At 35.0% G+C, this 20,044-nt stretch overlaps 3 protein-coding genes across 4 annotated transcripts in view; 1 reads left to right on the top strand and 2 right to left on the bottom strand.

Annotated features, from left to right (window-relative positions):
- LOC149726287 (intersectin-1-like) overlaps window positions 1-16,114 on the top strand; it is a 32,410-nt gene extending 16,296 nt beyond the window's left edge. Inside the window, exons 23-39 of one of the 2 annotated variants that reach the window (XM_089889922.1) lie at window positions 4,509-4,593; window positions 5,432-5,572; window positions 5,858-5,999; window positions 6,376-6,542; window positions 7,009-7,164; window positions 7,477-7,587; window positions 7,644-7,824; window positions 9,945-10,033; window positions 10,347-10,474; window positions 10,867-11,044; window positions 11,200-11,298; window positions 11,452-11,619; window positions 11,712-11,924; window positions 12,285-12,486; window positions 12,889-13,034; window positions 13,502-13,610; window positions 14,205-16,114. In XM_089889922.1, the coding sequence (XP_089746048.1) occupies window positions 4,509-4,593; window positions 5,432-5,572; window positions 5,858-5,999; window positions 6,376-6,542; window positions 7,009-7,164; window positions 7,477-7,587; window positions 7,644-7,824; window positions 9,945-10,033; window positions 10,347-10,474; window positions 10,867-11,044; window positions 11,200-11,298; window positions 11,452-11,619; window positions 11,712-11,924; window positions 12,285-12,486; window positions 12,889-13,034; window positions 13,502-13,610; window positions 14,205-14,353 (2,464 nt within the window). In that variant the 3' untranslated portion in view covers window positions 14,354-16,114. Of the gene's footprint in view, window positions 1-4,508; window positions 4,594-5,431; window positions 5,573-5,857; window positions 6,000-6,375; window positions 6,543-7,008; window positions 7,165-7,476; window positions 7,588-7,640; window positions 7,825-9,944; window positions 10,034-10,346; window positions 10,475-10,866; window positions 11,045-11,199; window positions 11,299-11,451; window positions 11,620-11,711; window positions 11,925-12,284; window positions 12,487-12,888; window positions 13,035-13,501; window positions 13,611-14,204 lie in introns of both variants that reach the window. The other variant, XM_089889921.1, reaches the window with a different exon arrangement.
- LOC149726288 (uncharacterized) lies at window positions 49-4,276 on the bottom strand. The gene is made up of 6 exons (XM_089889943.1): window positions 3,753-4,276; window positions 3,262-3,385; window positions 2,396-2,473; window positions 1,914-2,042; window positions 1,360-1,465; window positions 49-794 (listed from the first exon to the last, which is right to left on the bottom strand). Exons 1-6 carry the CDS (start codon window positions 3,914-3,916, stop codon window positions 589-591), a joined length of 807 nt encoding a protein of 268 aa, XP_089746069.1. The 5' UTR covers window positions 3,917-4,276; the 3' UTR covers window positions 49-588.
- Window positions 16,115-16,373: 259 nt separating the features above from the next.
- On the bottom strand, window positions 16,374-19,496 carry LOC149726286 (transforming protein p54/c-ets-1-like). Its single transcript, XM_089889949.1, has 4 exons — window positions 19,358-19,496; window positions 18,853-19,018; window positions 17,574-17,709; window positions 16,374-17,217 (listed from the first exon to the last, which is right to left on the bottom strand). Exons 1-4 carry the CDS (start codon window positions 19,358-19,360, stop codon window positions 17,139-17,141), a joined length of 384 nt encoding a protein of 127 aa, XP_089746075.1. The 5' UTR covers window positions 19,361-19,496; the 3' UTR covers window positions 16,374-17,138.
- Between the last annotated feature and the right edge of the window lie 548 nt (window positions 19,497-20,044).

Below are 20,044 nucleotides of genomic sequence, written 5' to 3'. Positions count from 1 at the left end.
CGAGGTGTAATTGATCCTTTGTTTGTTTTAATCTTTCATTGTTACATCAACAATAGGTGTTTGTTTTATTGCGCAATATAGAGAAACACTGTAAGAAGGAGGTACTTAAACTTGTAATTGAATTTCTATTACAAAACAAGTCTGTTGTATTGTTTGTTAGTAAGCACCTTGTTAGTTTGCAGCTTGGTTTACTGTTTATTATTCCAACACAAAGTTAGCAAAAAAAGTTGCACCAAATGTTAAAACTGGTAAATATGCATTGTTTCAATGTGTATTATGCAGACCAATGTGTCGTGTATTAAGTATAATTTTGAATAAATTTAAGCAAAACACATTGAAGAAAAACTTTGTACAACTTATATAATGTTTATAAACTGTGTATACAACTTGTGTGTCATGCAAAGTAGTTTATACAAACGTAGAAGCGGGACATGAAAACATATATAACCGTATGTTCACCACTCTAAAAGAGCATTGTTAAAAACACTGTTAGTAAATATGAAATTTAGTTGCTAACTGTATTCCATCTTTCCCCACAGTACTATATGTGTATAGTGTATACACATAATAATAATACATTGCTATAATTCACACAAAAGTAGGTTCGGGTTTCTTCTTATCTCCATTAACACCCACAACGACCGATGGGATATATACACACACCCCAATCACCACGAGACATACACGTACCACCCACCAACACACAACACAACTTGCAACAAGCAAGTAGGTGAGGGGTATCGACAGCAATATCATCATCACTACCTCGAAGTTACCAATGTTCTCGAATATTTCTAAAAATATAAATATAGATACAGTATTTATTTCAAATATTCAGTATAAAATTTATACATTATATAGGGGTTCGGGAATGAATGTAACTTATTCATCTCCTCGTTGTCGGAAATGGCAACATGACTCAACATGATATAAACATAACTACCATTAAGTTTGGAAGCTTTCCGGTTTAAAACTAAAACCATCATCGTGATTTCTGAAGTTAAAGTTTAACTTATAGCCGATCACTGAACAATAGTAGTTTTAAACGAAACGTTTTAAATAAAGACAATTGTGTCGAATATATATATATATATATATAATGTAGTACAATGGAGGAAGATGGGACATCTTTAGCTTATAATATCCAAATATCTGGATCCTGTTTTAAACAATTAACAACGGTCTATGGTAGTTGTGAAGATACAGTTTTATAATTCCTTGCATTTTCTTTGTTTCCTACCAAATTTGATGAGAAAATGATATAAAAAGGTGTCCCATCTTCTCCCACCTTACTATATAGGTTGATATGTTTGTATAAGACGGACCAGTAAATCTGTATTTTACACTGTGTTTACTTACTGTTAAGTACAAGACAGAGCAGTGAGACAACAATTAGAGTAACTATCATAATAATGCAGCTGTGTTGGTTGAATATCGTGGTATGTGTTAGTGCCATATCCGTTGCCTGTATGAGATATATCCGAGTTATTTGTGTTAGACAGTGTATATCGTAAAGTGTAACTTAAATGTTAAACCAGTGTATGCTGCAATAATAAGTTAAAAATGTTAAATTAACAGGCTTTTGTTTATTGTAACAGTAACTGACTTAGTGAAAAAATCTCTTAAAAGTTAACCAAGTTACCTTCCAAAACCTCTGCTGATCATGAGTTTAGTATCCGGACAGTAACTTGGTCCATCATCAGTGTAAAAGAGGTTACTATCCACCAAGTTACTGTCCAAAACATTTGCTGATCATGAGTTTAGTATCCGGACAGTAACTTGGTCCATCATCAGTGTAAAAGAGGTTACTATCCACCAAGTTACTGTCCGAAACATCTGCCATTCATGACTTTAGTATAAAATATATAAATAACTTTATATTATCTATACGATTAAAGTAAAACATAACCAACCATTAATATTCCAAGTATAAGTGAAGTCACAACAGCTGCAGCCTTGTTAATTTTCTTGTCTTTATTTTTCTTTGTGATTCCATTTAACAAGCCTCCACATACACAACCCACCAACACAGTATAAGCCGCCTTTGAAATATATTATGTTACTTCTGCTACCAGGCTTGTAAACAACCATTTAGCAGCTCATCTGGTGTGAAAATATAGTGTATTTCCAACATTTCGTCATCCGGCAAGTCTTTATCAATACAAGTTTTTATACCAGATGAGCCACGAAAATATTATTTGTAGGGTTACATGCTATATTGGTATATGTAGATATATAGTGTCTATACTAAGGTTCACTCGTAAGCAAATTTTGTGTAAAATATACATGCAGACTTTCTCTAACAGAACTAAGTGTAAATACATGGCTATGGAACCATGGGATTTTGGGTAAAGTTGTCCCATAACCCCCCTGTTAGTCTTTTGTATAAACGTACCGTAACCAGAAGATGTTTTTCACTCCACTCCACTTTGATGAAATGTTTCATTCCAAGTAAAACAATCATTTGATGAATCTATGTTAAAGATATGACAGTTTAAAGTTAAATCTGAAATATTATGTGTGTGTAGATACCGAACAGTGTACCAGGTCGTGTGATAAATGACAAACAGTATACCAGGTCATGGGATAAATGACAAACAGTATACCAGGTCATGGGATAAATGACAAACAGTATACCAGATCGTGTGATAAATCACAAACAGTATACCAGGTCATGGGATAAATGACAAACAGTATACCGGGTCATGGGATAAATGACAAACAGTATACCAGGTCGTAGGATAAATGACAAACAGTATACCGGGTCATGGGATAAATGACAAACAGTATACCAGATCATGGGATAATTGACAAACAGTATACCAGGTCGTAGGATAAATGACAAACAGTATACCAGGTCGTAGGATAATTGACAAACAGTATACCAGGTCATGGGATAAATCACAAACAGTATACCAGGTCATGGGATAAATGACAAACAGTATACCAGATCATGGGATAATTGACAAACAGTATACCAGGTCGTAGGATAAATGACAAACAGTATACCAGGTCGTAGGATAAATGACAAACAGTATACCAGATCGTGGGATAAATCACAAACTGTGTACCAGTTAAATAAGTCAACCGGCACATAGTATCATTTCTCATTGTTGTGCACAAAATAAAAACATTCCAAGATGTTATATTTATCCATGAAACATGATAGCTGGTACTGGTGGCTGCTACCCCAGGGCTTGTTTGTTACAATTAAATATAGTATGGTTTACACAATATGTATTATGAGCCTCATTATCATACCTGTATGAACCAACTGTATTGCTGACATGGACAAAGCATTAGCAGATATAATACACTGACCAATAACACAAACACAAGCATTGAAAGATAAAACCAAACACTTGTAGTGGTAGCATCCTGAAAACTAAAACATGAATTAATGATTGGAATAATCATTGTTGTGACATTAGGTTTTATTAATTGGTCTTATTTAACGTTTGGCTGCAAAACTAAAACACATGTGGCCTCCCATAGTTCTGTGATTTTGGATGTTTTATGTACATAAATATATACATACTGTCATACTTCATTTACATTTAACACAAAAAGATCCTTCTGCTGTTGTTGCTACCAGACAAAATATGATAATAATAAATAAATAGATATTTTGGTAAAAAAGTACTTTATTATTATTTTTAAATTCTATAAACAACTTTTTTTTAAATAGCCATTTACTTATTTATTGTAAGTAGAACAAGACATGTGTAAACATTATTATAATAAACACTCACTGGTGGTTGATGTTCGTACAATAATCCAACATAACAAACACAGCAGCAAGAAGACAGCAAACAAATTGAAACACACAGATCCAAGAACATTTCACTTTTGTTTTCTCTTCATATTCATAATGTTTAATCTTGGACATCGAAATTATTTCATCCCCCGGTACCATTGTAGTTTAGTTAGTTTCCTAATTTATAAACTCTGAAACTTAAGTCTTAAATAATACAGTTACAGTTGGTCAACTTTTAAGTCTAAAAGCCCAAAAGTTAAAATGGCTTTAAGTTTAGACGTTTCAATAACTAAATGCACAAAAGTTTAAATGCCCAGAGTTTAAATGCCTTCACACAAGTTCCTTAAATGTTGGTAAACAAAGAGAAAATGTGGTTCAGTTCCTTTTACGTGCGCAAAAGATTTCCTCCTTTGTATAAAGTCTGGGAAGTATCAGGGAATTTCCCCGGTTTTTATATATCAAGGCATAATAACGTGGTGTAATAACCTTTGTGAACGTGACATAATATTTATTTAATTATTTTAAATATTGTTTTTAATTTCTATGTTAGTAAAACTGGATTTATTTAATTTTTCAAACTTGTAAAATACTTTATTTAACATTGTGTGTATTTGTATTCATAGAATAATGTTTATTTTATAGATTAAAGAATTTAATTGTGAAATAATTTGTATTAAAACAATATTTTTATTGTTAAAATAATTTATATTTAATCTTACTAAACAAATGTCTTTTTTTAAAATATTTGCAGACAACTGACAAACAACGCAACAATCACAAGCCAGCCATCAGCATTCTCAGCAGCTCATAAATCAAACCCTCCATCAAGTCTCAAGGTGATGGCTTGTTTAATGATTTGCTATAGTAATGTTTGCTTCATGGTTGCCACTCCCATGCCCACAGTCGAGATGCTAAAGCTATTGTAGTATGTAGACAAGCAGGCATGACTTTTAATTGGTTGAGTGACTTATCCATGGTTGCCACTCCCATGCCCACAGTCGAGTTGCTAAAACTATTGCAGTGTGTGTGGCATTTAAACTTCAGTCGAGTTGCTAAAACTATTGCAGTGTGTGAACAAGCAGACATTACTTTTGGTTGGTTTGGTCATTTATATCCTCATGGGTGGGAACTTGAGTGACTTATCCATGGTTGCCACTCCCATGCCCACAGTCGAGCTGCTAAAGCTATTGCAGTGTGTGAACAAGCAGACATGACTTTTGGTTGGTTTGGTCATTTATATCCTTGTGGGTGGGAACTTGAGTGACTTATCTATGGTTGCCACTCCCATGCCCACAGTCGAGTTGCTGAAACTATTGCAGTGTGTGAACAAGCAGACATGACTTTTGGTTGGTTTGGTCATTTATATCCTTGTGGGTGGGAACTAAGTGACTTATCCATAGTTGCCACTCCCATGCCCACAGTCGAGTTGCTGAAGCTATTGCAGTGTGTGGATAAGCAGACATGACTCTTGGTTAAGACACGCGTCCAAGCACGATACCAATAAAATTGCATTAACCCCCAACTGAAACATAGTAAAATAATTTTATTGGGTATAAAAGGGAATGACTGCGTACCAGTCTGTATTTTAGATATTGACTACATTTAGTAATAGCATACTATATTTAAATAATGATTGTTAAAAGTGATGTCATAATAGCATTTATTCCATGACAGCCACCAGACATCGGTCAGCGATACAGAGCTATTTACCCATGGATTGCTAAGAAGGAAAACCATCTTTCATTTGATAAAGATGATATTATAGCAGTATCTGAACACCAAGATATGTGGTGGTTTGGTCATTGTAAAGGAAAGGTGGGTTCATGAGATTAAACGTGGAAATAAAATACAAATAATAAAAGTTATGACTTGCAAAATTATTTCAGCTTGATTAAAAACTACACTTTTTTCCTTTTTTTGTTTTCGATTCCAAAATTAAATTTAAATAAAATAAAAATCCTGTTATATCTGACTATGTATGTATGTTTAATTATATTTAATTAAATCATAATATAAACTAAATAACGAAAAAAAAAAAGCTTTATTATATTAAGGTAAAATTATGTTTTGTAAATAATTCCGTTTTTAATTCTGTCACAGTCGGGTTGGTTTCCGAAATCTTACGTCAAAGAGACGACCTCTACGACCCCTGTGACATCATCGAAACCCGCTTCACCCAAATCTTCCCCAGTCGTTAAAAGAAAAGCTCCTGCTCCCCCAAGTGGTGGGGGAGGAAGTAAAAGTTCGCTAAAAGTTTTGTTTTATTATTTTTTCTTAATGTTTATAATATGCATGATATTAACGTGGGTTGTGATATAATATTACTGTTTATTAACTAAGAGTGATATTATGGAGTGACTATGGAAATGTTTTAGGTTGAAAAATGGGCACAATGCACAAGTTGTGTGAAACAAAACACCAGTGTTATAATGAATGCCGTTACTCCACATGCGTTTATAAATAGGTTGCATGCATTCATTTATGATAACTTGTGAGAGAGAATGAGGTGTGTGAAGCAGAACACCCGTGCTATAACTGCTTTCGTTGCCTTACCATGTTAGGTTAAATAAATTACATTCATTCATTCGTTTATTAACAATAAACCACCTTACTTCTAGATTACATCGCAACTTACGCTTTCACGGGAACTGAACCCGGAGACCTCACGTTCAACGTAGATGACATGATAGCGGTGACAAGCACCGATGGTGAATGGTGGACGGGAAGCTTGAAGGGGAAGAAGGGAATATTTCCAGCTAATTATGTGACAGAGTGTAAAACTGAGGTGGGTTTTATAGGTGTATATTATAACTGATATGTATATATTATATAAGGGTTTTCGAATTTACTAAAATATGGGGTAAGACTGGTAGAGGTATGGAACTTATGGCCAGTGTGCCAGATTTGTTTTTTTGCCTAGGGTATAAGTCAGTACTTTTAAATCTTTTTGGCAACTAAACATTTGTTTAATCTAAGGAACAGTGTGGTTTATAGCTCTTCAACTGTAGTTGTAAAAGTTGATTCATTTTATTGTATGCTAACAGTTGTAACTAATATTAGTAATTTATAACTTGATGATGTCTTGCCAACTTGCCAAAATTAAAATTAATATTATTTCACCAAAAAAGACATTTCTAATATTACACTATGCCTGAACAACACCAGCAGAATCAGAAATTACTGGCTTAGAATTGGCATCATCTTTTAAATAACATTGTAATGTATATTAATATTAACCTATTGTCCCCCAGCCAAACGCTACTGACCCTGTGCTTGCCAAACCTGAGATAGCAACCGTAGTTGCCCCTTATAATGCTACAGGGGATGAACAATTATCACTACAAGTTGGTCAGATTGTTCTTGTGAGAAAGAAGAATGAAAGTGGTTGGTGGGAGGGGGAATTACAGGTGTGTGATGTCATATATGGTATTGTGATGTCATTATAGGTGTAATGTTAGGGCTGCTTGGGTGACATTGTATGTTTTAACAACCAAATTTATGACGATTAAGTCTCTTTCCTGCTGCTGTTAAAGGTACAAACGAGCGGGGACAACTGAACAGCATTAGGCATATTCATTTACAAGGTTACTGTATTTTAAGGTTATAAGTGTAACTGAATTTTAGCAATAACAGAGCCGAATTTTGCTAAAACATTTTTTTTGTAAACAAAAGAGGGTATAATTTTATTGAAATTTAATTTTAAATTTGGTTAATTTTAGGCTCGTGGCAAGAAGCGTCAGGTTGGGTGGTTTCCTGCTAACTACGTTAAACTCATGACCTCTGGCTCATCTAGTGGTAAGAACACACCTAACGACTCAGCAAAAATAAAGGTAAGTTTATGCCGCGTCATGGTGGCTCTCTATCTCACTCTAGTTGTAAACAGAAGGTGGAGACGCAAGTCATCGCGATGTATGATTACTCGGCACAAAATAGCGACGAGTTGTCGTTCCAGCGAGGCGCGAGAATCGTCGTCGTTGATAAATCTGATGTAGATTGGTGGAAAGGAACATTGGGAGGAACTACTGGTTTGTTCCCGTCTAACTATGTACAAGATGCTAATGAACAATGTAAGTTGTGAGTTGGTTGTGTAGTGTATGGGTGAGGTGCAATGGTGAGGCATGTTAAGGGGACCAGGATTTAGGGATAAGTTGGCCAATTATTTTTCCAAGTGTTTTATTCTATATGGGTAAGGTCCTAAGATAAGATACGCTCTGGGATTTGGGGTGTAGGCCGGACTTTTATTATCATCAAAGTACAGATTGTGGTTGTACAAAATGACATGTGTGTAGTTTTTGAAAGTCGGGCGCTAGTGAAACTAACTATAGACCAACCTTTTGCAAATAACCAAGGTTTTGAAAACAGATTATTACAATTCTGTTTTGTGTGGTTATAGTTAATCTATAGGAGCTTCTTTATTGAAAGTAAATTGTTGTTTAACTAATGATTTTCTAATCTGGTCGAACAATTTATACAGTTTAAAAAACAAGAAGTAGACTGAGTGGGTTTTGAAGCAATACCAAATAAAACTTTTTATAACTATGATAGCCATGTCGAAATCTTTAGTTTCGTATGTTAATGTGAGGTCTCTTTACATTACAGTTAAGATGTAATTAAAATAAACAACAATTTTAAACTTTAACAAATATTTTTGCAACTATATGAGGAAAAAACAAGAAATATTCATTTGGAAAAGTGATTAAAATATTTATCTGGCATGCAGTGATACTATGTCATAGTAACATACGAATATATATATATATATATTATGGTGGCAACATTAATAAAATAGAAACAAAACACTTTTATAATATTAGATTTATACGATTTTGTTGAACAGAAAAGAGAAAAAAAAACTGCTGCATCATCATCTACAAAAAGTGCTGAGTCACAATGATGATTGTGCTTGGTGCCATCATGACTCAGCAAAAACAGGAAAATTAGAAAAAAGCATAAAGTTGACCCACTTCTGTTATGCATGGTGTTGAACTAACTTCATTTTTTCCTTTTTTTCCACCCATTGTCACATTACAGCAACTAAAATAATCATAATTTATATTCGTGTGTTGATCCTTGGTGTGCTAACGGAAGTGGGTCTTGCGTTTGCTTTTTCCAAATTTTCTTGCCTTGTAGATGACTATGCTAGCAGCTATGCATATAATAAGTTACACACAGGCCCATTTCTGTTAGCACCTCATATGCAATGGCCTCCTTAGTAATAACTTGCAACTTGTACGCGTTATGTCATTTTGTTTGTTTGAAAGTAAATTATTGGATATTTCAAATACGTAACAGTTCACCTCATAATTATATGTGTGACATCATAATAGACAGTTGTTTTGTTTAATCAGTGCTTTACTTTACGTGTCAACTACCGCTGGCGTGTCAACTGCAATAAACTTACAACCCCTTTATAATGTGAATATACAATTACAAAACAAACGTACGTTATCTATCCAAACATCAGATGATTTTATGAAAAAAAAACAACTTCCAAAGAAGTATATTATTAGTATGTCTGTTAAATAGTATTAGTAATAATATATCTGTAAATACCATGGTGTGCCTCACAATAGGATCTCACCCATATAGAATCAAACATATGGTTTAGAACACAGCTAGTCGGCATGAATGCGGATGTTTTCAGTGTTGATTCAGGACCTTATTTGTCTCCATATCTATGCAAGTGAAATCAGTCATCGTCAGTTTTGTTATTTCTATTTATTCTGGAAGTGTGTTGAATCAAATGATTCTTCTAGTGATATTTGTTAATTGATCGTTTGTCAAACAGAGTAGCTGCCGTTTGCGCCATATTTTGTTGATAAAACAATGTTTACACTGTTTTACACATATTTATTACAAAACCATATATGGTTGACAATTAAGGCAACCCATTAGTGACCACTGGGTTGGAGCAATTGTTGTTAAGTGTCTTGCCCAAGGACACATACGCTCATAATGGTAGCAGCGAGGAGCCTTGAATTTGTCACCTCTAAGTTAGAGGCAGACACGCTGACCACTTTTTCAGGGCATACATTTCTAGCCAATATTGTTTAAAGACCAGCGTTAATTTATTAAAATTCACGCTAAACAACGTATTAACAAATATTTAGTTTTTGTAATCTAGAATTGTTCTGATTTAAAAACGTTGAATAGTAAATTTCCCAACATAATACTAATGCATCCACAGCTAACCTAGTACCCGTAAAATCTTCAAAACTAAACGAATATCATCAACGTGTTATGGAATTAATCGCTTCAGAAGAAACTTATTTACAGGTGTGTTGTATTGTTGAAGGTAGATGTGTTAATAAGGTTAAAATACGTGTTTGTTTAGTGTAAGTTTATGTTTTTTATCCAGTAATTTGTATCCAATCAAAAGATGAGTGTCATTTAATCATTAGTTCTCAATATAAAACACATTAAAATCATAAACCTTCAAAGTTACAAATATGGCAGCTCGTAAGCAAACATGAGGTGTATAAAACAGAACACGCATGTTATAACAACTGTCGTTGCGCCGCTCACGTGAAGATAAATAAATTAAATACAATCACTTGTATAAGTTGGTGAAACTGATTTCAATACCCAGGACCTCGAAACAGCGGACCGTGACTTCCAACAACCGTTACGAACCAAGAAGATTCTAACTGAACATGATTGCAACACGCTGTTTGTTAATCTTAATGAACTTATTATGACAAGCGCTAAACTTGTGAAGTAAGAAATACTCTGCTGTAATAAATACCTATCATAAATAAATTCTTATCGTTTTTAAGAATAATTTTTTTAAATATTGAAAAATATTTGTCATTTTTAAATCAGTGCTTTCCAACATACTATAATTGTAATAATTTCCAGGGAGTGTTAGGTAAAAAATATTCTGTGGTTTTTATCCGGGATAATGTAAAACGTAAATAACTGTCTTGTCTAAAGAAAGTGTACCCTGATGATGCTCGCCATCTGGGAAATAAAATGGTACAACAAAGTTAACTTTCATTGGTATAATAAAGTCTACTGCTTTACTCTAGGTACAGCATCTTAAATAATTATGCAAACAATTTTGTTATTTTAAACCAGTGCTTCCCAACCTAATATAATTATTCCCACAGAGCTTTAAGAGTTCGTTGTAAAATGCGCGCTGATAACTCAATAATGATTGGTGATATTTTATGTGAACAAATCCCACATATGGATTCATATGTGAGGTTCTGTAGCTGCCAACTTAATGCTTCATCCATGCTACAACAGAGGTTGGATAGCAATCAAGAGTTTAAAGAACTTGTCAAGGTGGTTTAATCAACTATTTAGTTACCAAACATTTATTAACATTTCAGAATTTTAACACTTTTTTTAATTTTTTTTGTATTTTTTTACAATTTTGTGAATAGTTTTTTACTAATGTTTTACAAATGTTTAAGGTAATAACCAACATGTATTTACAGCTGTGTGAAACAGAGAAGTCATGGAAAGGCCTCCCAGTTAGTAGTTACCTTGTTAAACCAATGCAAAGAGTCACCAAGTACCCTCTACTCATTAAAAAGGTAAGTTCTGTTTCATTTGCTAACAGGTATAATGGAAATATTCTGTCAACGGCTCATCTGATATAAATAATTAAAAAACAAAGTGCATGTCTGCTGTTTCATTTCCCATGTGAATTTTTGGTTATTTTTTTAAACTTATTTTCATATTTTCAGATCGTAGAGTCAACACCAGGTGACCACCCCGATCATAGAAATCTTATAACTGCGTTGGAAAAATCTGAAGAATTATGTTCGCAAGTAAATGAAGGTGTTCGACAGAAAGAGAATTCTGACAGATTGGAATGGCTACAAACACATGTTCAACTCGATGGTCTTAATGATGTGAATATTCTTTGTTTGTTTTTATAAAAATTATCATAATTTTTATTACAAAATACTAGATAAATTTTATATTTTTACTTTATCTTTTGCAGAAACTGGTTTTCAACTCAAAAACGAATTGTTTGGACCAACGTAGGTTCTTACACTGTGGGAACCTTTATAAACATAAATCGAACAAAGAACTTGTTGGTTTCTTATTCAACGACTTCCTACTTCTCACTATACCAAGCAAACCACTAAGCGGGCCAACCAATGATCTTGTGTTTACTTCTAAGAGTAACCCACAGTTCAGGATGTATAAAACGGTGAGAATTGTTACTTTTATAAGAATTAAGTTGTGGTTATTAATGTACCTTACTTATCTTCGCGAGGCGGGGCAACGACAATCGTTATAAAAAAGGTGTTGTTTCACATACCCCGTGCCTGCTCACGAGTTACCAAGAATGTAATTTTTGAGTGATTATGTATGCAAAAAACTTGGCTTTAAATTTGAGGCTTAATGCAAATACTTCCCTAAAAAAGAGTAAAAATATAGAAGCCATGAAAACTGTTTTTTAAAAAACAAGTTTAAAAACAACCTTGGCACAAACATATCCAGAACATACATTAGGGTGATATCAACAGTAGCCACTTACTTAAATTTAATCAATAATTGATATTTTCAGCCGATATTCTTGAACGAAGTTCTCACTCGTTTACCCACCGACCCCACAGAGGAGCCCACCTTCCATTTATCACATATCGACCATGTGTATACGCTCAAAGCTGAGAATATTAACGAACGAACTGCCTGGATGAATAAAATAAAGGAAGCGGCCGAACTATATATCGACACAGAGAAAAAGAAAAGAGAAAAAGCTTACCAAGGTACTTGGGGGTTATGGTTTAGTTGGGTGTTTGTGGGGGTTACTCTTTAGTTATATAAGAGAAACATACCTACTGACCAGTAAAGTTTACAGATGTGTGCTCGATGCTGTTACCATTGTGGGTGCTTGTCCCTTCAGTATACTTAACAGCAATTGCTTCAACTCAGTGGTCACTAATTGGGTTCTACAAATTATCAGCCATACACTAACAAAAAAGATTCTAAACGTAATTAACCACAAAGTTACATACAAGGCAACTCTTAAGCGTTTTTAAGTGAAACAGAACACCCGTGTTATAACGACTGCCGTTTTCCAGCCATGTCATTTTCCAGAGAATAAACAAGTTCAATTCACTCATGAACACAACTACAGTAGTGTTACATCACAATAATATTTCTTACAGCTCGTACACAGAGAAGTGCGGGCATCGGTAGGTTGATGGTCACCATTATAGAGGGGTGTAACTTGGTGAAAACAAGTAATGGACGTCACGACCCCTATTGTGAGGTCACAATGGGAGAACAATCGCATACCACAAAGACAGTTCAGGTATGCGATGTTTTTCAAACAGATGTTGATTGTTTAGTTTGTTTAACTTGAAAGTGAGCATGAGGTGTATGAATACACCATGTGTGTCTGGTGTATAAGAAGACACCCATGTTATAACTTGACAGTGAGCATGAGGTGTATGAATACACCATGTGTGTCTGGTGTATAAGAAGACACCCATGTTATAACTTGACAGTGAGCATGAGGTGTATGAATACACCATGTGTGTCTGGTGTATAAGAAGACACCCATGTTATAACTTGACAGTGAGCATGAGGTGTATGAATACACCATGTGTGTCTGGTGTATAAGAAGACACCTATGTTATAACTTGACAGTGAGCATGAGGTGCATAAATTAAGAGCTACTGATTTCAACGTAATGTAATACTCACACAACTCTTGTATATTAAAACTACCTCATTGAGACTTGAACCCACCACCCACTAACTTGAATCATATCTCCAGGACACATTGAATCCAAAATGGGGAAGTCAGATGCAGTTTTACGTTAAAGACGTCAACTTGGATGTTCTTTGTATTTCTGTGTTTCAACGTTATATGTTCTCACCTGATGGTAGGCCTAGTTTTTCTAACAATAATTTGTCGTGTTTTAGAAGTTTGTGTTTTATTCTATTTTACATGAGTAAGGTCATAGAGTACAGCACGTTATGGTACCTCAGATTTAAGTCACAGTTGACCCATTATCCCAACACCCAGGCTCATACAACCCATCAATTACCCCACTGAGTTATTTCTAACTAGTTTTTTTCCCATAGGCCAGATAGGTCTTCGGAATTCTTTGGTTACAGTGTAAATGTCCTACCACTGTGTCTGTGCCCAACATTTAGTAATTTGTATGGCTGAAAGTAGCACAAAATATATAGTAGGGTGGGTGAAGATGGGACATCTTTATCACATAATATCCAAATATCCTGATCGGGTTTTAAACAAATAACAACCGTGCATGGGAGTTGTGAACACACAGTTTCATAATTCTTTGAATGTTTTTTGCTTACAACCAAATTGGAAGAGAAAATAGAATGAATAGGTGTCCTATCTTCCCCCACCCTACTACACCAAACAAAGATTTTTCAAATTTTCTTTGTCTTACTTATTTTAAACTTACAAAAAAAATTTAAATATAATTTGTCAACAATTTTTTTTCCAGATTTTCTTGGTCGAACTGAAATGAAATTATCGGAAATTCAACGCGAGGCTTCCACTTCTAAAGAGCCGATAACCAAACGATTATTATTGCACGAGGTCGATGCTGGGGAAGTTGTTGTTAAACTTTCCTTACAATTGTTTGAATCATAAGAATCATTGTGATGTCATCATATAAAGATGATTTATGTTCCACCATATTTTCTTCATAGATTTGTAAGAATGGTTTAATTTGGTGTCCTCTCAGAGTTTAAACACTTTTTCTTTTTGCCATATTTTGTTTGATCTTGCTACATTATTTCTGGGTACATGTTTTGGCTTGGCATTTCTTATGGTATGGCTACAGTTTTTTGATTTAGCCTTGATTTTTTGGGTTTCTGTACAATTTTAAAGTGACTGCAATGAAATAAGATTCCAGAATGGTACATACACTTAGTCAAGCTGTGGCCACTATATTATGGATAAGTGCGGCCACATGTCAACATGAACATTATATTATATTTTAGTCTTGGCCATATTATATTGTGTGCTTTAACACTGTTTTAAAATAGCCACAAATTATAGTGGGACAGGTAGTTATATATTGCCATTAGAGGTCGACCGATATATCGGTTCACCGATATTATCGGCCGATATTTACGTTCCACCGATAATCGGTATCGGTAAAAAAGCGCCGATATTTCACCGATATATTAATAGTTCGTGCGAAGCGACGTGCGTCCTACTTGACCTTTACGTGTGTTCGTAGTTTAACGTCCACGTGCCTCGTACTTTAGCCTTCACGTGCGTGCTAGTTTAACGTCCACGTGCGTCATAGTTTGACCTTTACGTGCGTCGTATTTATGCGTGGTAGTTTGACCTTTACGTGCGTCGGAGTTTGACCTTTACGTGCGTCGGAGTTTGACCTTTACGTGCGTCGGAGTTTGACCTTACGTGCGTCGTAGTTTGACCTTTACGTGCGTCGTAGTTTGACCTTTACGTGCGTCGTAGTTTGACCTTTACGTGCGTCGTAGTTTGACCTTTACGTGCGTTGGAGTTTGACCTTTTCGTGCGTCGTAGTTTTGACCTTTACGTGCGTCGTAGTTTGACCTTTAAGTGCGTCGTAGTTTAACGTCCACGTGTGTCATAGTTTAACGTCCACGTGCGTTGTAGTTTAGCGTTCATGTGCGTCCTAGTTTCGTACAAAAGCAACACCTTCCTAAGAACATGCATGTTTTCTAAAAACATGTAGACCAACCAATTTTTCTCTATAACTTGCAATATCTTGAATACAGGCATTACTTTTGATTAAAACTGATCATTTCATATGTTTCGCTATAGTGACAAATATCGGTAAAATATCGGTATCGGTATCGGTAAAAGCTAAAAATATCGGTATCGGTATCGGTGGAAAAAAGTGATATCGGTCGGTCTCTAATTGCCATACATTTGTTTTGGTTATAACCGAATTTTTCAAACTATATTCACTGAAATGCTTATTTGGACACTGTATTTGTATGACCAAACTAGCTACTGTTGCTGCAGTATTTTGGATAAAGAACAAATTTGTTGTATGAGATTTTTTTCTATGATTTCAGGATTAATAATGAATTCATCAGGGTGTAACAGCAGTAATGACTTAAACGATTAGATTTTTATGGATTTTTATAATTTTGTTGCCAAAATTTGATTGTACTTAAATCCTATTATTACGCTACATGATCAGAAATGTTATGACATCACAAATTGTTTTGTTATTTCATGATTGCTGATTAAGTGTTACCATGTATAAGGTCACGCTAACTAACACGCTACATTATCCACTGCATATGATTTCTATTGCAATATATCATGCTGCAATTGTCATGTCATAATCGCTCATTGTGCTGTATTCCAGAGACATATTTTGTAGACTTAATACAGTTTTTAAATGAACGTGTTTTATATTGTGTATTGGGGAGTTGCTACGACAGGGTTCAGACGTCAGAAGAGCAAAGCTTTAATGGGTGAGCACGTATTTAACTAATAATATGTATAATGTTTTGAACATCTTTTGTTTATATTTGTTTCATGTTTTTTTCACAGCCATGTCTTGTTTATTCATTTTTTAGCTAGGTTTCGTTTATTTTAAAAAAACAAAAAATTTCCTTTACTGTATTTTAGCGCAGCTGTGTATATCATAATATGAAGCGGGTTTGGTTTCACTAATTTTATTTTCCAGCAAGTACAACGTGCATATTGAAGCTTTGCATAACAAGAACACCGAGGTAACCATAATAAGGACGGTATCACCACCCCACCACTCTGTTACGTCATCACACACCATTATTACGTAACCATCCTTAACAAAGGGAGAGTAAATATAGTACTTTGAGGTAAGATGAATCGTGTTTTTAAAAAGTATTTTTTGTTTAACAATTAACAATGCTATTTGAAAGTCGTGAGGATATGGTTATAGTAGGGTGGGAAAAGACGGAACACCTTTGGCATATATTATCCAAATATCCTAATCATGTTTTAAACAATTAACAACGGTATATGAGAGTCGTAAGATACGTTTTTCTAATTATTGGAATGGTCTTTATTTACTACCAAGTGGCACGGGAAAATGGAATGAAAAAGTGTCCTATCTTACCCCACCCTACTATATATAGTTCTGTAAATATTTTTGTTAACTACCAAAATGGGACGAGAAAACAGGATGAAAACATGGACCATCTTACCGCAACGTCTATATAACGTCACAAAGCCGCAATACTAAATTACGTTGCCTTAGCAACCTAAATTTAAATGAGAATAGTCCCATGACGTCACAATCTAATATAAAGAAGAAACAAGAGAGAAACATGTTCTATAGAAAGTTCTACACTGCCGATAGTGACGTAACAATGCTTCTTGTTTGCTGTCAATTGCACAGAAAAGTTCCCGCCACCTGTAAGCTAAGAAAGAGATGACGTAACTATGACGTCATAATATTCGCAAGAAGTTTGTGTTGCAGATCGTTGTAGAGTAGAGCGCCACCAACTGGCGAACGGTATCTTAAAATAGAAATTTGAAAATAAATAAATAAATAAAGTTAACTTATTGACCCTTACAGCGGGGCAACGACAGCCATTATAACACGGTTGATCTGTTTCACACACCTCGTGCCTGCTCACAAGTTACCACGTATATAACTTTGTGTGGGATTTCTTTTTAGGATTGAAGCAACTGCGGCTAGGTATCTTGGCCAAGTGCAAATATGGAAATTAAACGATAGTCACAGTCGTTATAACAAAAAAAGATGACATTTTATTATCTTTTCGAATATGAAATTTTGATTTAATTAAAAACAATTAAGTAAAAGGGAACATAAAATCATGTCTGCTAACCCCACTCAGGGTGTGTTAATTACCTGAATCCTTCGAGTGACATTAAGCATATTCCCTTCCCGTTCATAACAAACAAGTTGAGGTCGACGTTGAATTGAAAGAGAACTGAAATATCTCGAACCCACGTCATTACGTGGATTTCGGTCCATCGCATAGGATCTGGGATAATAATAATATTTTTCCAATAAATGGGTTGTTTAAATATAATATATATATAATGACGTCATGTGAATATTCAAATTTAACATGGCGCCATATTTATGACGTCACATTCCTTTAAAATATGTTAATGCATCACAGAAAGGAGAATTTTAGCGGCAAAGGCGACAGTCGTTAAAAAACTATTTAAGTAAAAGTGTTGGATAAAAGCGTGGCTGCTAAACCCAACGTACCTGCGCGGTTACGTCAGTGCGCAGAAATAGATGCGGTCGCGTTAACAACCAAAGAACAAAGGAACAGCGACTTAAAACAATCGGCAGCTTTGTCCATTCCGTGCTAATTTATTCGAAGATCTGTGTGTGGGCGTTTCATGGATTCATTGACACGTCACAGCGGGGGTGTATGACATCACAATAAACCCGGATGTAACTCCTCGTGTTTTGGTGTTGGGTACTTAGATTACGGATGTACTATGACGTCACAGAGCTTACAGTTCGATCATAATCCGAACATGACATAACGACACAAACACCCACGCTTGGCGGCGATTGTGATGTAACAATGCGGTTTCTTATCAGACAATACTTGATCGCGGTTTCGTCGGCAAACATCGAGCAAACTTCTTGCGGCAATTCGATGTTTCGACTTCGAGTGTTTGCGCATTATTACGTAACGCGAAGTGCATTGTTAGCATATAATTACGGGCGACGAGTATTTTTATTGTGGCCACTTGTAAAGAAGCGCAACACAACGACACTTTAACCAGATTACTCATATACGGATACGAAAGCGGATGTTACAAACAGCTGGTTTACTGTGACGTCATAAACAAACTTTTAATTTACAAAACATCGCCAGCAGACAATTGTAATATATATACGGTACATGTTTGTTTTGAAAGTGACCAAAATATTGGTGTATATATGCAGCAGCTGAACTGTCCGATATTTTACGTTCATCATATTTAAGAATGTCGTTATAACACGGGTGTTATGTTTTATATACACTTCGTGCCCGCTTACGAGTTACTACCTATGTAACTCTTTGGGTGATAATATCCCAATACTTTCTCGTTCCACGAAGCGCAAATACATTAAACTAAAGGTTCGGTGTCGAAACCCACACTCGCTAGATAAAAAATACCTTTAGGAAGAAAGAGTTGTCTTTCCAAAACTTTCTTGTAAATCTCCTTGTCCTTATACGTCATCAACAACAGTTTCTTCCTCCAACCAAATCTCTTCCAGTTGTCATGGTAACGATCTTGCTGGTCACGTGGGAGCCGCTTTTTTGGGGGGAATCGGGTTCGTGCCTAGAAAGGATATGATTGGTTAGGAACCTTGTATTGACAGGTGTTCTGTGTCACATCTCGTGCCCGCTTACGAGTTATCTGGTATGCAACTTTATGGATAATTGGAAAATTATTGAAACACTTTGACGTAGTAGGTTGGGTTAGGGATGACATGTTTTCATTCCATTTCATTGACCTATTTAGTAGTAAATAAGGGATATTTGCAGAATTTGTAAAACCGCATTCTCACATTTCTAAAATGGCGTTATTTATTGTTAAAAACACGATCGGGAAACATGGGATACTAAGCTAATTGTACCCATCTTGCCCCACAGTAATATATGTTACAGAACTACATACCATGGTCCGTTATTAAAGGTCTGTCCGATGCAATCCTCCACTCTTTACCATTCTAAACCTCAACGTAATTATTTCAACCTTATTATATTTGGCGCCTGTAACAACAAAGTTTTAAATAATGATTAGGATTTTTATTTATTTAACCTTAGCGTGGTATACGTAAGAAATCTTATGCTGTTCAAATCCATATCTTTGTTATGTTAATTCAAAATCCCCTTTATTATTGTAATCAAAGTGATATATAAATACTATGTTATAATATGTTAATATTCCATACGCGTCTAATCACCCTACTTTTTGCAAGCCTCGCTATAATATGAACACCATGGCGTCATTTTCGCTAAATGAGATTTTTCTTTGTGCGACCAGCTTAAATAGTACGTGTGACGTCATGGTTATTTAAATACAGCCAGAGGTTCTTTGGTGTTGGTTCGAATTCAATTTAATATTTACTGGGTTGTAGGTTTTGCATATTAATATTGAATGAGGTCGAATACGTTCTCCGGGTTCAAGGTTCAAACCCGGTAGCTAACAAGATCTTGATTCTACAAGTTACAACATTTTATACGATGGATAAGTAGATGGTTGTGTGTTTAAACATTAGGATAGTATGCCTAACTGCCCTAAACTACAATCCTGATATAAGACCCTAAACTAAAAATATGGCCTGATTGATTGATCCGTTCA

The sequence above is a fragment of the Ciona robusta genome, chromosome 12 (genome assembly GCF_009617815.1).
Source record: "Ciona robusta chromosome 12, ASM961781v2".
Lineage (NCBI taxonomy): Eukaryota > Metazoa > Chordata > Ascidiacea > Phlebobranchia > Cionidae > Ciona > Ciona robusta.
Note: the sequence above shows the minus strand (reverse complement) of the source record. Positions and strands in the feature narration are given on the sequence as shown.